The following is a 19,399-nucleotide window of genomic DNA, read 5'->3' as shown; positions in this document are numbered from 1 at the left end:
TGAAAGTGGTTAATACGTGGTTATTAGTACCGTTAATGGATAAAGCACTTGTACTCACAAGCCCTTTTCCCACTAACACTAATAATGTGTTGTCACTCCCATTTCAGTTACTTGTCTTTAGTTGCCTACTTCACGGTTGTAGCAGAAGCAGCACCACATAAGCTGCACTAATTGCTTGTGCCACAGCTAAGGAGATAAAGCTGTGGAATTCTGGGTGACTAGCTTTCAGAAGCAGGCCTCTTTCATTTGTAGACGTTGAATGCAGCCTGGGGGCATGGTAAGTTGCTCAAGTAGCCTTTAACTTCCGACGCCACATTGTAGGGTTAATCTCCTTTTCCTCTCGGCACGCCTACTTTTGGTTTATTGACGTTCCCTTGGGTGGCGGTAGGAGGGACTGAAAAGAACGAACTTTGTGGATAAATCTGGGAAGCATATCTTGGCCACTGACCGTCGGTATTCCTGGCTAGGTAAAAGTAAAAATGAACAGTTGGTGGGCCTGGGTCTCAAACGGGGAAGACCAGGGCCAGCCTGGGGGAGTAGGGGCGGTAACGCAAGGTAAGATCTTCTCTGTTGCAATCGTTCTAATTCCCGCCCAGGGGAGGTCTAGCCCCTCTGGGGCGGGGCCGGAAGTGACGCAGGCCCTTAGCGGAGCCGGGAGTGTGTGGCTGCCGGAGGATTGCGAGCTCCGCGTGCGCCCAGTGCCCGGCCGGCCAGAGCCTTCGGCTTGCCCGACTCCGGAGGACACGGGCAGCAGCCTCCGGCCTACTTCCCGCGCACAGCCATGTCTGGTAACGGCGACGCGGCCGCAACGGCGGTGAGTCCTGAGCCGGTGACCCTCGCAGCTTCGGTCTTCTGCACTAGCAGTGCCACGATTGGCCCCAAGTTGCCACTCTCCGTCGTCAATTGGTCGGGACGGTTATCTGTCTGGTTTTTTTTTTTTTTTTTTTTTTTGGTTCTAACAGTTTTTAAAGGGCCAGTAGTTGGGTTGCCCTTAGGGGAATCAGAGAGCGGTGGGGGCGGACTTAAGAGCAGATCGATTGTCTCGAACGGAACCCCGTTCCTGCGGGGATCTGGATGGGATTCCATGAGGCATGGCTTCCGCGGCTCTAGATATAGTGACCCAACATAGGAAAATTCGTCTGCACGAGACAGGGTGCTACTCCCCGGGATCCCTTCACACGAGACAGGTCCTATTCGAGATTCAGCCACTTTGGGGAAGTGTTCCATTTTGGATCCAGAGAGGAGAGTGTACCTCGAATTCTCCGAACTGCACACAAACGTCTTGGAAGTGCACCTTCTCTGCTTTTTTTCTTTTTAATGGACACCCAGCCCCAGCCTACACTCAAAACTGCGCCAGCCTACACTCAAAACTCCTCAACTGAGACACATCATTGGGTTACTACCATGGACGGGGGACGCCCTTGGGCCTTCCTATTCCTAGCCTGGGGTCCCAGTTCTGGGCTTGTGCAGATGCAGACTGCAGAGCCCATGAGGCCAACGTCAGCCTGAGATAAGAAAGGAGTGGGGCAGCTGCCCTATCTCTCCCTGACCTATGTGCTGGTAAGGAGTGGGATTCTGTGCCATTGCTGACATTCCTGAGTGCTGGACTAGGAGTAAGAAGATTTGGATTCCAGCTCTCTACCCATGATTAACCCTGTGGCCCTGGGCAAGTCACTTTGCTCCTCAGAGCCAGACTTTGCTTCTGTAACGTAGTTCCAGAGATGCCTGCCCTGTCTACCTGATAGGTTGTTATGAAGATTAAAAGCAATAGCTCTAGGATATACATGCTCAATAAGGAATTTTTTACTGGAACAATTTGACTTGAATATGCTGTGCAGAATCAATGAAATTAAGGGATTGTTTGAACATAGCAGTTTCTGGGACCTTAGATTCCTTTCTGTGGGCTGCCTGTGGCCCAGAATTTTAGTTGCCATGTTTAGCATTTCCAACCTAGCCTAATTTGCTTAGGGTCCCCCAGGGTTTATTTATTGGAGAAGTGATAGCTGTGGAGTAGACTAGAGTCCAAGAGCCGCCAGCTGTCACCTCCTCCAGCAACAGAGGCCCCAGATACCTGACTGCAGAAGAACTCTGTAGGATGAAGATCCCAGAGCAGGGGAAGTTGATAGTATCTATAGTGATCACTGTCTGATCTGGGAAGAAATAGGACCTCAGACTGGAGAACCCAGTTCTGCCTGCTTGGCACTGAATACCTTTGTCCAAGGTGCCCTGGCAAGAGGAAGAGGCATGGCCCTTTGAGTTCTTGGCTTGGTCTCTGACATCCTAATATTTCCTTTGTGGTGAAACCAGAGGCTGCACTCTAGGTGAATGGACATTAGACAGCTCACCCTCTTAGTCTTACAGAATATCAAAAGCAGAAGATACTTGAGTGCAAACGTCTTCATTTTATAGATGAACAAACAGGTTTATAGATGAACAAATAAGATGATGTGTTCAAGTTCGCCCAGCCAAGAGGCTGAGCAGGACTGTACGTCAGATCTGTCGATCCCAGTCGTGCATTCCGTCCAGATTACGGGATCCATAGTGCAGCAGCTGTGGGGTAGCTCTTATGGCATCTAGGTGGCACTGAAGCTTTCTCAAGTGCCGCTCCGTTGTGGATGCTGAACTTGTCCTCAGTGACTCAGCTCATGGTCCCCTGTGTGGCCCCAGCTGTCCTGCCCCTGCCTGCTGCAGGCCCCACCCTCCCTGGGGCCAGACTGATAGACCTTATCTCTCTACCCACCTGGCTGAGTGCAGCATTCCTACTGCCTTAGCTTGGATGGGCTTCAGGGCTTAGTGTCCTGGTCATTACAGCAACAGCAGGTCCTACTGTCACTTCTGTCTGGTCTCTGCTTCTCTGGATCCCTGAGGAGCCAGAAGGTATTGTTGGGGAAGGTAAAGGGACCAGTCTTGGGGAGGGGAGTGTTTCCCCACTCGAAGGCTCAGCTGGCCACAGACCAGGGGCTGAGGTTCCTTTCTTCCAAGCCAGTGATTCTGGTTCTTGGACAAGGTGTTGAGGAACACAAAGAGCAGCAGGGACTGTGACCTGGGGACTTTTTCTGCAGGAAGAAAACAGCTCAAAGATGAGAGTGATTCGCGTGGGTACCCGCAAGAGCCAGGTGAGTGTAAGTACCGGGGTGGAGGAGGTTTGTCAGAAGACTTCTGTGTTCACAGTATTATAAGTTGGGGGGCCCAGAGCGTTATCAGCAGCTCGGGGATGGAAGAAATGGGGTGACTGAGTATCAAATCCCATGCAGGATGACAGATTGCATTCTGTAAAGAGATAGTCCCTGGGCTGGGAAGTTGGGGTACAAAGGACTCCCAGGCCAGACCCCCCCCCTTCCTAGGTGGGCATTCAATCCCCTCTCTGAATTCCAATCCTTTCAGGATCTCCCTGACCCTGTGAGGGTCTGACCTTAGGGTGGTGGCCAGAGGACAGGACTAACCTGAATTTCTACCCCCAGCTGGCCCGCATACAGACGGACAGTGTGGTGGCAACGCTGAAAGCCTTATACCCAGGCCTGCAGTTTGAAATCAGTGAGTTTTCTGGAAAGGAATGGAAGCTAATGGGAAGCCTTTAACCCCTGGAGGGGAGAACACAGTGTTTCTGGCTTTGTCTTGCACCAAAGCTTGGTTCTGTTGCCTCTGAGAATTCTTCTTGGCTGTCCCCGGTTTGGAGGGCCCTTTCCTTCTCTGAACACCTCCAGTTCTGACTACCTGGGCTAGCCTGGCATTTATCATCTGCTTCGGGTCTTTTTGTGATTACGTCTGGTCTTCCTCCTAGATTGTACATTCCCAGAGGGTAGGGACTGGGGCTTATGTGCCTCTGTATCCACCAACAATCTTAGCACAAGTGCTCAGCTCAGTAGGGGCTCAATAAATGCTGATCACTGAACGTCTGGTTTGTTGATTCTCTCCTCAGTTGCTATGTCCACCACAGGAGACAAGATTCTTGATACTGCTCTCTCTAAGGTAACATTTTCCATCCAACGCTTTTCCCCCTCCTCTTTCCTTCCCCCAAAAGATTCACCCTGAGGCTCTTTCTTGCCTAGCAGATTGGAGAGAAGAGCCTGTTTACCAAGGAGCTGGAACACGCGCTGGAGAGGAATGAGTAAGTGATAGCAGGGAGCATGGCGCCCTCCCAGGCTCTCGCTAGGACCCCAGTGCACATCAGACCTGGGTATCAGCTAGACTGTTGGGCTTAAACGCTTGGATAGGCTAGAGGGGGGCTCATATGTGAGTTTTTCAGGCCTCAGAAAAGGAGAGTGTCCTGGTTCTGAGCCATCTGGCTGCCTGGGGGTGCAGGACTGGCTGGGGGAGGGGGATGAAAGGGAGTGTAGGAGGGGAGCAGGTCTCTGGGACCCAAGGTCTCAGAAAGGCCTGCTTCCTGAACCGCTCTAGGCTCTGCCAGTGACGTACAGGCAGGAGTGGGTGGAGAAGGGCTGGGGACGTGCTGCTCAGACCCCTTCTCCTTCTCTCTCTGCCATCTCTCTAGAGTGGACCTGGTTGTTCACTCCCTGAAGGACCTGCCCACGGTGCTTCCTCCTGGCTTCACCATTGGAGCCATCTGCAAGTAAGAGTCCTGCCAGTCAGGGGGCCTCGGCATGGGGTAGACATCATATTAACCTTGACTTTTCCCTTTGGGACTTGGCCCTCTGCCTCTAGGCTGTCTCCCCTGCCCTGAGGAGTGTCAAGCATGGCAGAAAACTCAGAAAATGCGTTAGTTGACTATTGAGAGAGCCTGGAAGTGACCTGAACCGAGATCTCTCCCTTATTCTATGACTTTCCCTCCATCCCCAGGCGGGAGAGCCCCTATGATGCTGTGGTCTTTCACCCAAAATTTGTTGGGAAGACCCTAGAAACCTTGCCAGAGAAGAGGTGAGTGGGGCCTGGATAGGCATCTTGGTGGGATGTGCACAGAAGATGGAGGGGTGGGAGGAGGAGGAAAGGAACAGTGCCTGCCTAGTTAAATCTCATGCGACTTAAATCTCATTTTAAACCATCTCTCTGAGCAGCGTGGTGGGAACTAGCTCCCTGCGGAGAGCGGCCCAGCTGCAGAGAAAGTTCCCACATCTGGAGTTCAAGAGTATTGTATCCTTATAGCGGAGGGAGGAGGCAGCAGCCAAGGAGGAAGACCAGGTCCAGAGGGCCCTGGGAGTTGTGAGAGTGGAAGGGGCTTCCAGAGGAAGTGGACCATGGATGCAGTGGACTGCCTGCCCTCCCATTCATCCACCCATCCATCCATCCATCCATCCATCCATTCATTCATAATCCTTTCATGTTTTCTTAGCCCCAGGCAAGTGCCTGGCACTGGGGATATGATGAGCAAGATCAACATTGTCCCTGCTTACACGGAGTTTACATTTTAGTGCTGGAGACAGACAGCCAGGCATTGATAATACAGAGTGATACTGAATAATGATTACATCGAGGGAGGGGGGTTGGGGGGGTGCTTCCATTTAAATTTAAATAATTAAAAATTGGTTTTATTATAGTTGATTTACAACGTTGTGTTAGTTTCTGGTGTATAGCAAGTGATTGTTGTACATATATATACATATTCCTTTTCATATTCTTTTCCATTGTAGTTTATTGCAAGATATTGAATATAGTTCCCTGTGCTATATAATAGGACCTTGTTGTTTATTTTATATATAGTAGTTTGCATCTGCTAATCCCAAACTCCTAATTTATCTCCCCCCATCCCCTTTCCCCTTTGGTAACCATAACTCCATTTTTATTTTATATTCCACTATATCGTTTTGATCTTTACAATGTTATATGTTTGTAAAACTGATTTTCAAAATAGTATTCGCTAAGTGCTCCAGTGCACAAAGTAGGGCATTCTCTGGAAGCTTCTAGCTGGAACATCTAAACACAGAGTTGAGAGTCAAGGAAGGCTTCTCAGAAGTCTTGTAACCTTGGGCAAGTTATTAAATAAATTAAAACCTCTCTATCATTTTTCTCATCTGTAAAATGGAGATGATAATACTACCTACGTCATAGGGTTGTGAAAATTAAATGAATTGACATATCTAAAGCGTCTGGCATGTAGTAAGTATGAGGTAAGTGTTAGCTGTTGTCATTAGGCTGAGAACTCAAAGGTGAGAAGTTAGCAGATTGAGAGACTCAGGCAAAGGGAACAGCATAAGGCTCCAGACTGCCCAAAGCTTGTGGTCCTTAGCGCCTCTCCACAGCGGGGAAACCTCAACACACGGCTTCGGAAGCTGGATGAGCTGCAGGAGTTCAGTGCCATCATCCTGGCCGCAGCTGGCCTGCAGCGCATGGGCTGGCAGAACCGGGTGGGGCAGGTAGGGCCTGCCACTCTTCACGCCCCGGTTGATCTTCATCTCCTTCCTGCCTGTGTTCTCTTTTTGAATCCCACCTCTAACAGTGCAAGCTGGAAATGAGTCCCAGGTTGGGAAGACTGGGGATCAGAGGCCAAACTCCCACTCTTGCCTCTCCAGCCCTTCTGTATGCTAGAAAAGCCCCATCTCACTGCTGTGTGCTTTTAGGCACTCCCACCTCCACCCTTCTGACTGCCTCTTCTGCCCCCACAGATCCTGCACCCTGAGGAGTGCATGTATGCTGTGGGTCAGGTATGCTTGACCAGGGAAGCCGTGTATTGATGTGTCCCTTTCTTTTGTTTTCAACCAAGAACACTCCCAGAGAGGGGCAAGCCTTGGGAGGCTACTGGCCCCAAAGGACCTGGCAAACAGGTGGAAGTAGGCTGGTTGCCATCCTTAGCTCCATTGGTTGGGGAAAGATTGGCCCTGATATCTTAGGCTATTTTTCCATCAGGGGGCTCTGGGAGTGGAAGTTCGAGCCAAGGACCAGGACATCTTGGATCTGGTGGGTGTGTTGCATGACCCTGAGACGTTGCTTCGCTGCATTGCTGAGCGGGCCTTCCTGAGGCACCTGGTAGGGCCTGTGCTCTCGTGGAGGGGTGGGTACCTGGAGAGCTGGGAAGGGTAGCGGGGAGATTTCTCAAATTATTGCTCTGTATTTAGTGGTAACTCATCCTTCAAAGTATGGACAGGACCCAGGTCTGGGCTGCTACCTCATTTTCAGTTATGTCCTTAGAGGAGTCTGTTACCTCTGAGGACTCTGGTTACAGGGTGGTGGTAAGGGTCCTTGGAGCTCACAGGGAGAACTTGTTGCAGGAAGGAGGCTGCAGTGTGCCCGTGGCAGTGCATACAGCTATGAAGGATGGGCAAGTAAGCAGGGGAAGATGGGTGGGAGGGCAGGGAAGGGACTCTGGCATTTCTCCTGTGCATCCTGAGCTGCCAGCAAGAAAAGCCCAGGTTTCTAAGCAGTTCCCTCTCACAATATGCTGAGGCAACTGTTTCTTTCCCAGCTATACCTGACTGGAGGAGTCTGGAGTCTGAATGGCGCAGATAGCATGCAAGAGACGATGCAGGCCACCATCCATGTCCCTGCCCAGGTGCCAAGGCTGGAGGGTGACGGAGAGGGTAAAAAACACGTCTGTATGTTACTTCCCCTTTTGTGCTCACCAAATCCTACCCTCCTTCCCTTACCCAGCATGAAGATGGCCCTGAGGATGATCCACAGCTGGTGGGCATCACTGCCCGGAACATTCCACGACGAGCCCAGCTGGCTGCTGAGAGCCTGGGCATCAGCCTGGCCACCTTGTTGCTGAACAAAGGAGCCAAGAACATCTTGGATGTTGCACGGCAGCTCAATGATGCCCACTAACTGGTCTGTGGGGCACAGGTGCCTGGGTTGCTGGTGCCCCGTGCCTACATCCCAGCCCTCAGTGCCCCAGTCTCACTGTTACCTGGGGGGTGATTACCCAGGGGATGGAACTGCAGGGGCGGAGACTTAGAGACTTGTCTCAACTTGGGGCCTTGGTGATGCCTTTTCTCCTCAGTAGGTGGAGGCTTAGTCTCTAGAGAAAAAACATCTAACAAGCCACAGCCTTTGAATGTAACCAACTCAACTAATAAACTAGATTTGAAGGTGGCTTTGTTTTTGATGGGGTTGCAGGAAGGAAAGATAAGGACAAACACAAGACCCTTTGCTCCTTACCTCAGAGGCTAAGACCCCTGTCCAAAGTTCTCCTGGAATACATTGCCTTCTGTTTCTGTCTCAGTAGTTCTGACAGAATAAATTGTCTCCCAGGGAACACCAAGAAAGAACCATAATCTTATAATCTACGATTTGCCGCTCCAGTTAACGATAAAGCCTTTGTATCAGATAGCTCCCCTCCCCCACTACCTTTAGGAATCTACAGTCATCGATGCTACAACCCGTCTGCAAAATGAAGAGACACCTCACTGTTTAAAAAAGAAAATCCTTTAATAAACAAAATTAGTCCATCTGAAACTCCCCAATACCTAAAGTACTGTCTTGGATGGGTTAGCTGCAAAATTCCAGTTCCGAGGCCAACGGCGACTCAGTCCAGATGGGGATTAACGGACTAGTGCTGGTATCTAGGTGCTTGGCTTGCGGAGCGGACCCGCCGGGAGGGGCGCGGGTCCAGGGGCAGGACTCCCGCAGACCCCGACACCGCGGGAGATGCTCACGCCGCGAAGTGTGTCTTCCGGGACGCGCACAGGCCTGCGAGTGGAGATGGAGGGAGCGCGGACGTGCAAGGCTCGGGATCCGGCAGCAAAGGGCGTCCCGGGACAAATGAAGTGACCGACTGACTCCGCCGTCAACCGAGTCCCGTCCGGAGCACCGGGCTGGTGGGGAACGCGCGCGCGCGCGGCCGCGCCGGCGGCCGTCCGCACCGACTCACCTTCCCCACCACGCGCCCCGGCCCTGCGTCAGCGCGGCCGGCCCAGCCTTCTAGAAGGTGCCGCGGCCTCCCCGCAGCCCATCAGCATTCGGGGGCCAGGCCGGCCGAGTCACGAGCTCGCTCCTGGCACCGAGCGGCGTTCAAACGGCCGCCCTCCGCCGAGCCACGGCTGGAGCGAGCCGCGCGGGGGAGGGGCAGGCCGCGCGGCGGCGGCGGGGCCGCGGAGGGGGCGAGTGAGCTGCCGCCCGGCCGGGAGCCCGACGCGGCCCAGCTCTTTCCGTGAGCGTTGTGGTGGCCCTTAAAAGGGCCTTTGTGGTGGCGAGGGGAGGGGCCAGGCGGCGGCGGTGGCGGCGGCGCGGGCGCCCTCAGTACTCTTGCGAGGCCTGGGTGGCCTTCTTGCCGCCCGCGGGCGCCTTCGGCCCCACGGCGGCGCTGGTCTTCTTGGGCAGCAGTACGGCCTGGATGTTGGGCAGGACGCCTCCCTGGGCGATCGTCACGCCGCCCAGCAGCTTGTTGAGCTCCTCGTCGTTGCGGATGGCCAGCTGCAGGTGGCGGGGGATGATCCGCGTCTTCTTGTTGTCGCGGGCCGCGTTGCCCGCCAGCTCCAGGATCTCGGCTGTGAGGTACTCGAGCACCGCCGCCAGATAGACCGGCGCGCCGGCGCCCACCCGCTCGGCGTAGTGTCCCTTCCGCAACAGCCGGTGCACGCGGCCCACGGGGAACTGGAGGCCCGCTCGCGACGAGCGCGACTTGGCCTTGGCGCGGGCCTTACCGCCTGTCTTGCCGCGGCCCGACATGCTGCGCGAGGTAGAGGAAGGGAGAGGAGCGCTGCTCACGAGACTAAGGCACAGCCGTCCGCCGCAGTCCAACTGCTGCCGCGCGCGCCCAAGGGCCGCCCTTATAAGCCCCCAGGGCGCACCCCCGCGTCCTCCTGATTGGCTCTTTTCTCCAATACCCGCCTCCGGTTGGCTGCGGTTAACCCTTCGATGACGCGCCTCAGCTGAGGGAACGCGCCCGCCAATTGGCCGAATTTGAAAACCTTTTGCCCGGGGAAAAGGCGAGGAGGAGCGGCAGCAAGCAGTCAGCCAACCACTCCCGGGTGTAGCCAATCCAAGTGAAGCGCGCCAGATTTAAACCCTACAGCCCAGACCAGAGCCGGAAGACAAAGAGGGTGGAGTCTGAAGTCACCTCAAGAGCCTCAGGGAAGTCTGTGCGGGTCTAGGATTTTTAAAGGAAAGGGGTCAACACTACGGCTACCTCTTCCTCCGGTCCCAGGTCTGGTCACTCCCTCCTCCTGCCTGGCAAAGGGAGAGTGAAAAAGGGAAGGAATGAGACCCCCTGAAAGTCCAACCCCATACCAGAGAACAGATAACACCGATCTTATGGCCCTTTATGCCACCTGAGCAGCAGGATTTCCTATTTATTCAACATGTTCTTTCTGGTCTGTTCTTTCTGTTCCCTTCTTGCTAGGAGGGGCCTGATGTACTGAAAGAAAAAGGATGGGGCAGAGAGATAGGCATCCTCTCCGAGGAAATGCCTCCACCAACCCTCCCAGTCTACCCTAAAATGCCCTATATAGGAGATACACCTACAGGAACAACAAGAAAAAGACGACAGTTTATTGTCACCACTGGGAGCACAGGCCCCCCAGTCTGCTAAATCATCAGAATATTTAATTTATAGTCATATGTCAAGTCACCTTCGAGCCTGTGTCCCTATCCCCAGCCAGGGTTCTATCCCCAGGCCCAACATATTTCTTGAGTGTCAGAGTTGTGGATAATTGCATCAAAGCTACAGTATCCCACCTTAGGAGGCTGCAAAGATGGGATGGAGAGGGGGAGTGGCAAATAGAAGAAAGCCATAGGCGAAGTCCAAGCAATAGTCATTAGAGGGCAAGAATGGCCCAGGATGTCAATAATCACAGGGGAAAGGGAATGCTGAGGACAAAATCTGGAGGAGAATGAAGTGGGGAGAGGCCTGGGCCAGGAGGCAATCTTGGTCTGGAAGAGGTCGGCCTGAGTCAGGAAATCTGGAGGCTGTGAAGCAAAGGACAGTGGACCAGGGGACTCAGACATCGTAGAAGAGTCGGACAAGCTGGTACCGAATGGAGAAGGTGACAGCACTGCCCACGACCTGTAAGAAGAAATGAACTACAGTAAGAACCACAGAGAAAGGGAGACAAGGAGATGTAAGTCACATCACCAACAGCATTGCACCTGTAGCAGCAGCAGGAACAGGGTGAGGTTTCTCTCATGCATGGGCCCAAAGACTTTAAGTAGCAAGTTGATGAGGGTCATGTTGTTACACTCCGTGAAGGCACCATCCTCATTCTCACTCTGGCGCACTGTCACTAGCCGGAGGCCTTCTGCTACCTGGAGGGGTCAAAAGTGGAGAGAACTTCAGCTAATACCTACGCTTCAGGAATGGGGACCTGCTCAATGCTTCCAAACTCCCCTTGGGTGTGATGTAGGCCTAGGTTCCCCATTCCCTGAATTCCGAATGGCAGCCTAGAGCCTTACCTCCTTGTTACCCTGTTACCTTTAGAATAAAGGTGCCCAAGAAAGAGAGGCTCTTGGTCTTGAACTTGGAATAGCTCATCTCCAGTTTGCCTGTCTTGGTATTGAGTCTGCAGGGGAAGACAGCTTCATGTGACTGGGCCACTACTCAAAGAACTCTCCTCCCTGTGCTTAATTAATAGGAAGAGCACTGAATGTGGAGTCAAACAGCCTGAGATCTATTTCTGGCTCTGCTGCTTGCTTCTGTGTGATCAGAGCTGCTGTGAACATTAAATGAGATCATGGAACTAAATGTGCTCTGTAATGTATAAAGGGCTAACTGCACGGCAAGAGTTAGCCCTTCTTTGGGCCCATTCCCTTTGCACAGCAAACGTCTAAGGCATCCCAAGGGAAAAAGCTATGATGTCCCCTTCAAGCCCCAAAGCGGCTACCTGGGTATACGGTGGCGAGGGCAGGGGATGATATGCAGGAGCTGAGGCAGTGAGTAGACGAAGTTGAACACCTGGGGCATGAAGAAGAGTAGCATGGTCTTGCTGAAGTGTCCCAAGATGCCCACCACGGCAAAGGTCATGCCAGCAAAGTAACAGAAGGTATCTCCCACAAACACCCGTGATGGGTACCTGTGTAGGGGAGAGGATCTGAGCCAGTGGCAAGAGGCATTAGCAATCCTTTCTCTCACATCACACACCCTGCGCACTGGGCTAGCCCTGACCCTAGTTCTGGCTCAGAGGACATTCCAGCTCTGCCAGCAACTCTCCAGGAAACAAGGTCCCGAATCCATCTATTCCTGGGGGCTCCACAGTACCTGCCCCCAGCTACAATTGGGTAGAGAATATTTAAGATTTAAGAATATTACCAAAAAGACCCAGAAAACACTCAATACAGAGATGCACAGGTTAAGCCTCTCCGTCAGGAGATGGGTCGCAGTGAGGAGGACTGTACTGGCCACAAATTCAAATAGCTGTCCCACTAGCCACAGGCCTACTTACCAGTTATGGTAGAGCAATCCCAAGGTGGTGAAAAAAAAGGGTATCATGAAGTAGAGGGAAAAGACATGATCATCCCGACAATCACCTTTGGAAGCAGGGGAAAAAGAAAGAAGAAAACGTTGACAGCCACGTCCCCTGCACACCTGGGTCCTATGTTTGTCTGTCCCTGAGTTCTGTCCCAAGCTGTATCATCCACCTCTCTAGGTCCCAAGAACTCACTACCCCTTTTATGTCATCCAAGCAGTTCCCAATATTTCACCTCTTTCATGAACCCTTCCTAAACTAGTTACTGTCTTACATTTGGTTTAGACCATTCAGACTTAGGTCTGAATACCAGCTTTACTTCCTAACTGTGTGACCTTGATCATGACACATTTAACTTCTCTGAGCCTCAGTTTCCTATCTGTGAAAAAAGGCTGATGAAAACACCTGCCACATAGAGCTGTTACAGAGTTTAAAGTGAGATCACATTTTAAAAGTGCTTAGCTTTAGTAAGTACTTATGGATGTCCATCAGCCAAAAACCACCAGCAACACGCCTGTAGTCAAAGCTGGGTTTACTGACTTGAAACAAGAGAAACTTTGGAACCCACACACCATGGGGAACCATGGGATGCCTCAGTAAGGAGGTGTTAGGAGGACTTTTTTTTTTTCTGCGGTACGCGGGCTGCTCACCGCTGTGGCCTCTCCCATTGTGGAGCAATGGCTCCGGACGCGCAGGCTCAGCGGCCATGGCTCACGGGCCCAGCCGCTCCGCGGCATGTGGGATCTTCCCGGACCGGGGCACGAACCCGTGTCCCCTGCATCGGCAGGCGGACTCTCAACCACTGCGCCACCAGGGAAGCCCAGGAGGACTTTTTATAGAATTTGTTTTAAATAATTCTGGGGAGGATGCAAGGAGGCAGAGTTTTGCCCTGCACTGGGTGCTGTCAGCAGAGATAATGCTATGATTGAGTATCTTAATAATTTTTATCCAAGAAGTGAGAGGAATTGAGTTGTTATCGGAAGGAAGCAGCAACCACTCATGTTAGCCAGAAGGGGATCTTGGTCATTTTTGTGAGATGCACCGCGTTCCTGTGGTTTTGTCTATGCTCAGACATGGTTACAGAGGGATCTAGTTTTGGTCTTACTCTATCACGGTCACAGAGTGACCCTGTCTGATTCTGAGGTTTTGTGAAGTTGTTTATGCTCAGTAGAAGACCATGGCCTACCTATTAGTGCCAATGCCGTTAGAAATGACAGCGCTGCTATTTTCCTTTCTCACATTTAACAAATCTTAGTTTCTTTCTCACGTTTAACAAATTCCCCAAAGCCAGATAGCAGGCAACTTCCTTAACACTCAGACTTCTCTCCTCTCCCTAGTCCAATCCCACCTACCTTCCAGCTCCACCAGGTTGAAGACGATGATGGAAGCAGAAATGACTAGCGATTGGCCAGCCTCTAGGCCATTAATTCCTGCTAGGATATTGATGGCATTAGTACAGAACACTGCCAGCAGCCCCATGTAGACATAGTACAGGATCCCTGGGGGGAGAAAACAGTAAGAGAAGTAACGCCACCTGTAGAATGAGAATTTAAGGATATTCTTCTGAGAAAAGTGGTGAGGATAGAGGATGGGATGAAAGGCCAACAAAAGGACCTAAGAAAACACAGGGACAAAACAGGGAGGAGAATGTGGAGCACCAGGAAGGATGCTCTGCTGGATATCTCACAGGGTAAGGGTGCCCTGAAGTAGGGGCCATAGGGGCAGAAGTGGCAGTGCTACTCACCCAGGTCCAGATGCAGGCCAAGAAGTGGGCGTAAGGGCTTGGGTACCACAATGGTCGTGTTGCCAAAGTTGGTGAAATAGACCATGAGGAGAGGTAGTGAGGCAGCTGTGGGCAGCAGGAGCTTATGGCGCCAGCGCAGATTCAGTACATCATCCGCGAAGCCCAGGAAAATCATGCAGCAGATGGCAAGGAGTGCACCTATCAGGGCCACAAACTGGGGAGGGCTCGGGCAGGTCATGGCTCCAGCCTACTCCCACTTCACAGTTCCTTTCAAGAATTCCCATCTTTTCTTTCGTTCTCAGTCCCTCCCCTCCCCGCCACACCCAAATAACCCCAACTCTCTCCAGTAGCTCCCAGTCCCAGCCACAGGCAGCAGCCCTCACTAACCCACTTACTTCATGGTGGGGGAAGGCTTTACACTGCTCCTCCACAAAGCAGTTCAGGAAAGGGAAAGGGATGAAGCAGAAGAGTATGATAAGGAAAACAGCACCGCTGATCACTCCCTGGGACTCTGGGCTGTGGCCCAGCAGCAAGCCGGGGGGAGGGGGAAGAGGAAAGGGGGCGTGGTCACTCACTAGTGCAAGCATCACCATAACCTGACTTGGGGGCGGGGAAGGGCACCACTACTGGAGTCCCAGATACACCCAAGGGTCCCATCTTCCCGCCTCCACCCCTTCCCCAATGCTAACCAGATCTGCCCTCCACCTCCCAGAGTCCCGGGCTGGCTGTTGGGTTAGCACTACGTCTCCGCTCGCAGTCCACCACTCCAGTCCCCCCGCCCCTGCCTGCCCACCCCTTCCCCACTGCCCCGGACCAGCGCGCGGCCCCTCACATTTGCTGCCGGCTGGATTTGTTGAGGTCCTGGCCGCAGAGCCGTGCGGCGATGAAGTGGCCACGGAAGGCAGGGATGAGTGTGAGTGTGGCTACAAGTCCCAGCAGCGAGCCGATCAAATTCACCAACAGCGGCATCGGCAACTCCGGGAAGGCCCACATGGTGACCGGCCAGGGGGCCTGGTCGGCCCCCTCCTTAGCTAACGGGCAAGCTGGGCAGAAGCCCCGTGGCCCCAGCAGTAAGGAGTGGCCGCTCCCCACAGGCTGGATCTTCCCACACCACCCTGAGCGAAACCCAACGACTCTGACCTGAGCCGCCCTCAGGACTCCCGCGAGCCTCTATAAAGCAACCTCGGCTCTGCCGCACTGCATCTGCCTACCCACTGTTTCCACCCGGATCTAGTTCGCAGAGCAACTGTCGTTGTGGAAGGCGGCGGCCATTTTTAATATGGGCATAAGAGTAGGGACAGAAGTGTGATTTTAAACTACACCCTTTATTCGAGAGTTGAATCATCAAGAGGGGATTGGAAAAGCAATTAAAGAAGGACAAACAAAGGCGGATACTTTCCTAACATCACATTAAAGATGTACAGCCCAAAGCGGAAAAACTCCTTGCCCGGTTCCAAGATGAGCGCCTCCTTGTACCGCGTGTCTGACGCCGCTTACTCTTCGTTCCACGTCAGGTTTAGCTCCGTCGGCCTTCGCGGGTCGCGTTTAAAGGGCCAGTGCCCCGCGTTTACTCTGGGACGCCTCTGGAGACTGGAAGATGGCTACTGGAAGCAAGGGGGAGGGCAGGCGGGATGAGGATGTGGAGCAGCACCTGCTCAGTGTAGAAAACCTGTCGCCAACATAGTCAGCGTTGGGAAGGAAGCCAAGGTAAACACAACTCAGTTCCCCGAAACACAGCTACAATTTGGAAGATGATGTAAAATGTAAAGAGCGGACACTTGAAAAGCCCCTCCCACTTCATTTTTTTCCGTGTCATTGAGCCAGGTACTTTTCCTTCATCATCCCACCCGCCTTCTGCCCCCGCAGTAGCAGTTAGTTGCCGGGCAACACTGAGGGATACTTCAGCACTGTAGGGGCTGGGAGTACCCTCATGCTCTCAGGTCTTGGATTTAACCCCGTTCTAGACTTTCCTTGGTCCTGGATCATTGCACTGTGCCAGGCTCCCAGTCGGAGGAGGTGAGGCTGAGGCTTTGGAAAGAGCTAAGTAGGAGAACCAGACCCACAAGTGGCTGGCTTTCAGTAAGTCTGAGGAATTCCCAGGCAGGTTCTTCTCCAGGTTGGGTGCCTTTTGCTTGGCATCTGTTTCCTTACAAATAACAGTTCACCAGCATCTCATTCTCTTTCACAGACACACAGGCTCTAAGGTGGCAAATGATTTCTAGTCCTCAGAGAAGAACTCATCACCAGGAAGTGCGGGAGACGACTGAAGTATGCTGACATTTTGTTCACTCTTGAATAAGGAGTCAGGGTCAGGTTGACTCCTTTTAGGCAAAAGATAGGCCCTCCTGTCTCTCAAAACCAGATGTGAAATGTCCTTTCTACTCGAAGGTGGCTCTAATTAACAACTCAAACCATGTATATAAAGTAATCCCAGTAATTACTTGATAGTAGTATTCCTCCAAATTTTCAGTACTTATTATCCCACTGGTATTGTTTTTCTGTGTGTGTGTGTGTGTGTGTGTGTGTGTGTGTACCTGCACACGGGTGCATGAGTGTGCATCTGTGCCTCTTAGACTGGAAATTCCCTAGAGGCAAAGTGTTTTCTGTTCCACAGTGTGTTCCTATGGGGCTAAGGACACACAGATATCTGTATACAAGGCATCATCACACATAATGAGTCTGGATCTGAAAGAGGTACAGAGGGCAATAGGAGCACATGGAGAGAGCAATTAGTTGTGACCAGGGGAAGTGAGAGGACCTTGAGGAAGAGTAGTGTCTCTAAGGATTTCAGTAGGTGGCAAGAGTGGAAGGGCCTTCCAAACAGGGAAGGTGAGACGCCAGGAGCAGGTGGAAAGGAGGAGCTTGTCGGAGCCCCAGAGGAGGCAGCATTCAGTTATCTTGTTGCTCAGGAGCAGGCTGAGACTCCCTGGAGGTCTGAGGGACAGTCTGTAACTGCTTCCTGTTTTATTAGGAGGCCAATCCTAATAACTCTTCCTTCCCAGCTTGGCATTGGGCACCTTTGTCTCTTTCTTCTCCAGAGATTGTTAGCCCTCCCCCACGCACCCCCCTGGGAGAGGGTAGGGGATACTTGTTCAAAAACAAGACACTGGGGATTCATCATCCATGCATACATGTTACCATCAGAACATGGTTACTTGGATACTTGTCATATAATCTGAATATTTTTGTTCCCATGATGGTAAATGCCCAGTTGATTATCAGACTCACCAGGAGAAACAAACACACACATGACTTGGCCACACTTGAAATTTTGTGCCTGTCCTGGTACAAGTTCAAAGCATCTGCCTAAATGCTGAAGCTGGTCCTAGGACCCATGGATCAGGTGAGTTTCAGCTGGTTTCTTGGGCTGAGTAGACAAGGTCTGAGATGCGCATCTCCTACTGGGGAGCTCTGAGTGCCTCCCAGTAAGCAAAGCTAATGCACTATTAAGGCTGATTGCCTGACAAAGACTGTCCCAGAAATGTTTCACAGTGCTGAAAAAGTCCGTATGAGACAGCTTTGGAGAGTCTGGATCTATGACACTTGCAGGACCATATCTGTGGCTCTTCAGAAGCAGCTGAGTTACTCTTTTACCATTTCTTCCCACCTCTCTCCTGTCAGTTTATCAAAAGTTGTTAGCTGATAGCAAGCCCCAAGCTCTCCCGTTCCACTTGGATGACATGAATGGGTTTTCAAAAGATGGAAACAATATAGGAATTCTCAGTGTTTACATGTATATTGGAATATTTTTTGTTAGACTTCTTAAAATTACAAAGAATTTGCTAACCCCTACTATGTGCGTGGGAAAATTTTAAGTACTGTGGGGACACAAAGTGATATAAATGTAATTGTTTTCCCCAGGGAGTCTACTTCATCATATTAAAGCACCTTGAGTCAATATGAGGGAAGAGAGATGAGTAAGACAGGGTCTCCACTCTTAAGCAGCTTTCTGGTGAGTGGGAAAAACAGACATATAAACAACCAGCTAGGCTATAAGGCACAATGAAATAAGTACAAGAGGTCTAGTAACAAGTGGATGGAAGATTGGGAGGACTAAGTAGAGAGACTAATATAAGACTGAATTGTGAAGCTGTATCTGGCAGCACAGGACCAATTGCTCAGTGGAGGAGTTGAAGTAAACCCAACAATTCAGAGACCTGAGATGAACTCTGAAGAACCCTGAAAAGGGTTCTTGGGGGAAGAGGGTCTTCACAGTGAAACTGTACCTGGACGACTTTCCACATAACCTGCTCCCCTAGCCCTAGCTGCTCTGCCCACTGACAGCTTCCTTCTGTGTCCCTGAGTTCTCTCCTCCCTTCATTTCTTCTCCCCTCAAGATTAAAAATCCACACTCTAGGAATCTTCTATGGTTTTGGAGGTCCAGTGATAATGCATGGGCAGGGTCACAGCAAGGTTACCCCATCACCCTACCCCATTCCTTAGAGTGAAATCTGGGGATGCCCCAAGCTTTCCTACCACCTCCTGTGGCTCAGGCACCCTGTCGCTGACCTGCCAGGCTCTGCTTAGCTCTGCAACCCCACACTTTAGAAGACATTGTTTACTCCCATCTGCTCACTGCTCAGACTAACGACTGGATTTGGGAGAGAGATACTTAACGCCTCTCTGTTTACCTAAGGAAGGCCTGCCATATGTATGTGGAGAAAAAGGGCCTCTTAGGGAATGGGGATTCCTTTGAATCCTTTTGTAGGATTTTCCTTGCCCTGCCTCCAGAAAGCAGTGACAAGCCTCTGTCCTATAGGGATGGAATCCATTCCCTTAAATCTAGGAAAAGGGATGGATCCTGAGGCCAGAGTGTACCTATAACATAATTTTTGGGGTGCTTGCTGGGATATCACATATTTGGATGGCAGGGTCTTCTGGCTGAATCTACTGATAGTCCAGTGCTGCATTGCCAGCTCCCTCCTCGTTGCCACCCCCTCTACACGTGCTCCATAGGCAGGAGCTGTTACTATGGAAATAAATTATTTTTAAAAACAGAAGCAGCCCCAGGCTTTGGAAATACCTCCAGAATAAACCCACACGAGCAAGGAGGTTAATAGGGTGTCCCTTGGTCCTGGCTCCAGAGGGAAGAGGATGGGGGTGGAGGAGGGGGTTCAATGTTCCATGTTCTATTCTCAACCTCTACCAGGTTCAGGTTCTGGCTCCTCTTGCGTTGGTATCGGCTGGACCTCTGCCAGTCACTTCTATCTAGGAGGGATGCTCTGCAGCTACATACCTAGGGCCTAGCTTCCGCCAGGACATAGGAACCAAGAAGCTGCTGAGCCTGGGAGTGTTGGGATAAGGGGTTGATGCTATCCACAGGGGTCACCTCCTTTTTAACCCCACAGGCGTCCAAACTATGGAAAAC

At 51.8% G+C, this 19,399-nt stretch overlaps 3 protein-coding genes across 6 annotated transcripts; 1 reads left to right on the top strand and 2 right to left on the bottom strand.

Annotated features, from left to right (window-relative positions):
- The first annotated feature begins 646 nt into the window (after positions 1-646).
- On the top strand, positions 647-8,342 carry HMBS (hydroxymethylbilane synthase). 3 transcript variants are annotated; one of them, XM_082659455.1, is made up of 14 exons: positions 647-814; positions 3,063-3,116; positions 3,462-3,534; positions 3,920-3,969; positions 4,053-4,108; positions 4,493-4,570; positions 4,798-4,875; positions 5,013-5,088; positions 6,195-6,308; positions 6,558-6,596; positions 6,799-6,918; positions 7,161-7,214; positions 7,355-7,441; positions 7,540-8,342. In XM_082659455.1, the coding sequence occupies exons 1-14, from the start codon at positions 782-784 to the stop codon at positions 7,711-7,713; spliced, it is 1,086 nt and encodes a 361-aa protein (XP_082515581.1). In that variant the 5' UTR covers positions 647-781; the 3' UTR covers positions 7,714-8,342. The 3 variants fall into 3 exon arrangements, with proteins under 3 accessions (XP_082515581.1, XP_082515580.1, XP_082515579.1); XM_082659454.1 differs by having other exon boundaries at positions 3,063-3,122; XM_082659453.1 differs by having other exon boundaries at positions 7,355-8,342.
- Positions 8,340-9,633, bottom strand: H2AX (H2A.X variant histone). The gene has a single exon (XM_082659456.1). The coding sequence runs from the start codon at positions 9,553-9,555 to the stop codon at positions 9,124-9,126; it is 432 nt and encodes a 143-aa protein (XP_082515582.1). The 5' UTR covers positions 9,556-9,633; the 3' UTR covers positions 8,340-9,123.
- Positions 9,634-10,744: 1,111 nt separating this feature from the next.
- Positions 10,745-15,217, bottom strand: DPAGT1 (dolichyl-phosphate N-acetylglucosaminephosphotransferase 1). Of its 2 annotated transcripts, none has more exons than XM_082659451.1 (9): positions 14,864-15,217; positions 14,427-14,547; positions 14,032-14,245; positions 13,640-13,786; positions 12,264-12,348; positions 11,706-11,894; positions 11,297-11,384; positions 10,975-11,130; positions 10,745-10,891 (listed from the first exon to the last, which is right to left on the bottom strand). In XM_082659451.1, exons 1-9 carry the CDS (start codon positions 15,022-15,024, stop codon positions 10,826-10,828), a joined length of 1,227 nt encoding a protein of 408 aa, XP_082515577.1. In that variant the 5' UTR covers positions 15,025-15,217; the 3' UTR covers positions 10,745-10,825. The 2 variants fall into 2 exon arrangements, with proteins under 2 accessions (XP_082515577.1, XP_082515578.1); XM_082659452.1 differs by having other exon boundaries at positions 14,427-14,450; positions 14,864-14,947.
- Between the last annotated feature and the right edge of the window lie 4,182 nt (positions 15,218-19,399).

Source organism: Grampus griseus (assembly GCF_964374135.1).
Source record: "Grampus griseus genome assembly, chromosome: 8".
Taxonomy (NCBI): domain Eukaryota; kingdom Metazoa; phylum Chordata; class Mammalia; order Artiodactyla; family Delphinidae; genus Grampus; species Grampus griseus.
The sequence above is the reverse complement of the archived record's forward strand: the minus strand, read 5'-3'. Positions and strand labels throughout refer to the sequence as shown.

Bases quoted from the DNA above. Each gene is read 5' to 3' on its own strand.
- HMBS (XM_082659453.1), top strand. From the start codon at position 782: ATGTCTGGTAACGGCGACGCGGCCGCAACGGCG. The intron at 815-3,062 runs GTGAGTCCTGAG...CTTTTTCTGCAG, and splicing joins GCGACGCGGCCGCAACGGCG to GAAGAAAACAGCTCAAAGAT. The intron at 4,109-4,492 runs GTAAGTGATAGC...CCATCTCTCTAG, and splicing joins CACGCGCTGGAGAGGAATGA to AGTGGACCTGGTTGTTCACT.
- DPAGT1 (XM_082659451.1), bottom strand. From the start codon at position 15,024: ATGTGGGCCTTCCCGGAGTTGCCGATGCCGCTGTTGGTGAATTTGATC. The intron at 14,548-14,863 runs GTGAGGGGCCGC...GCTGGGCCACAG, and splicing joins AAATCCAGCCGGCAGCAAAT to CCCAGAGTCCCAGGGAGTGA. The intron at 11,385-11,705 runs GTAGCCGCTTTG...CTTCCCCTGCAG, and splicing joins CCTCGCCACCGTATACCCAG to ACTCAATACCAAGACAGGCA.
- H2AX (XM_082659456.1), bottom strand. From the start codon at position 9,555: ATGTCGGGCCGCGGCAAGACAGGCGGTAAGGCCCGCGCCAAGGCCAAG.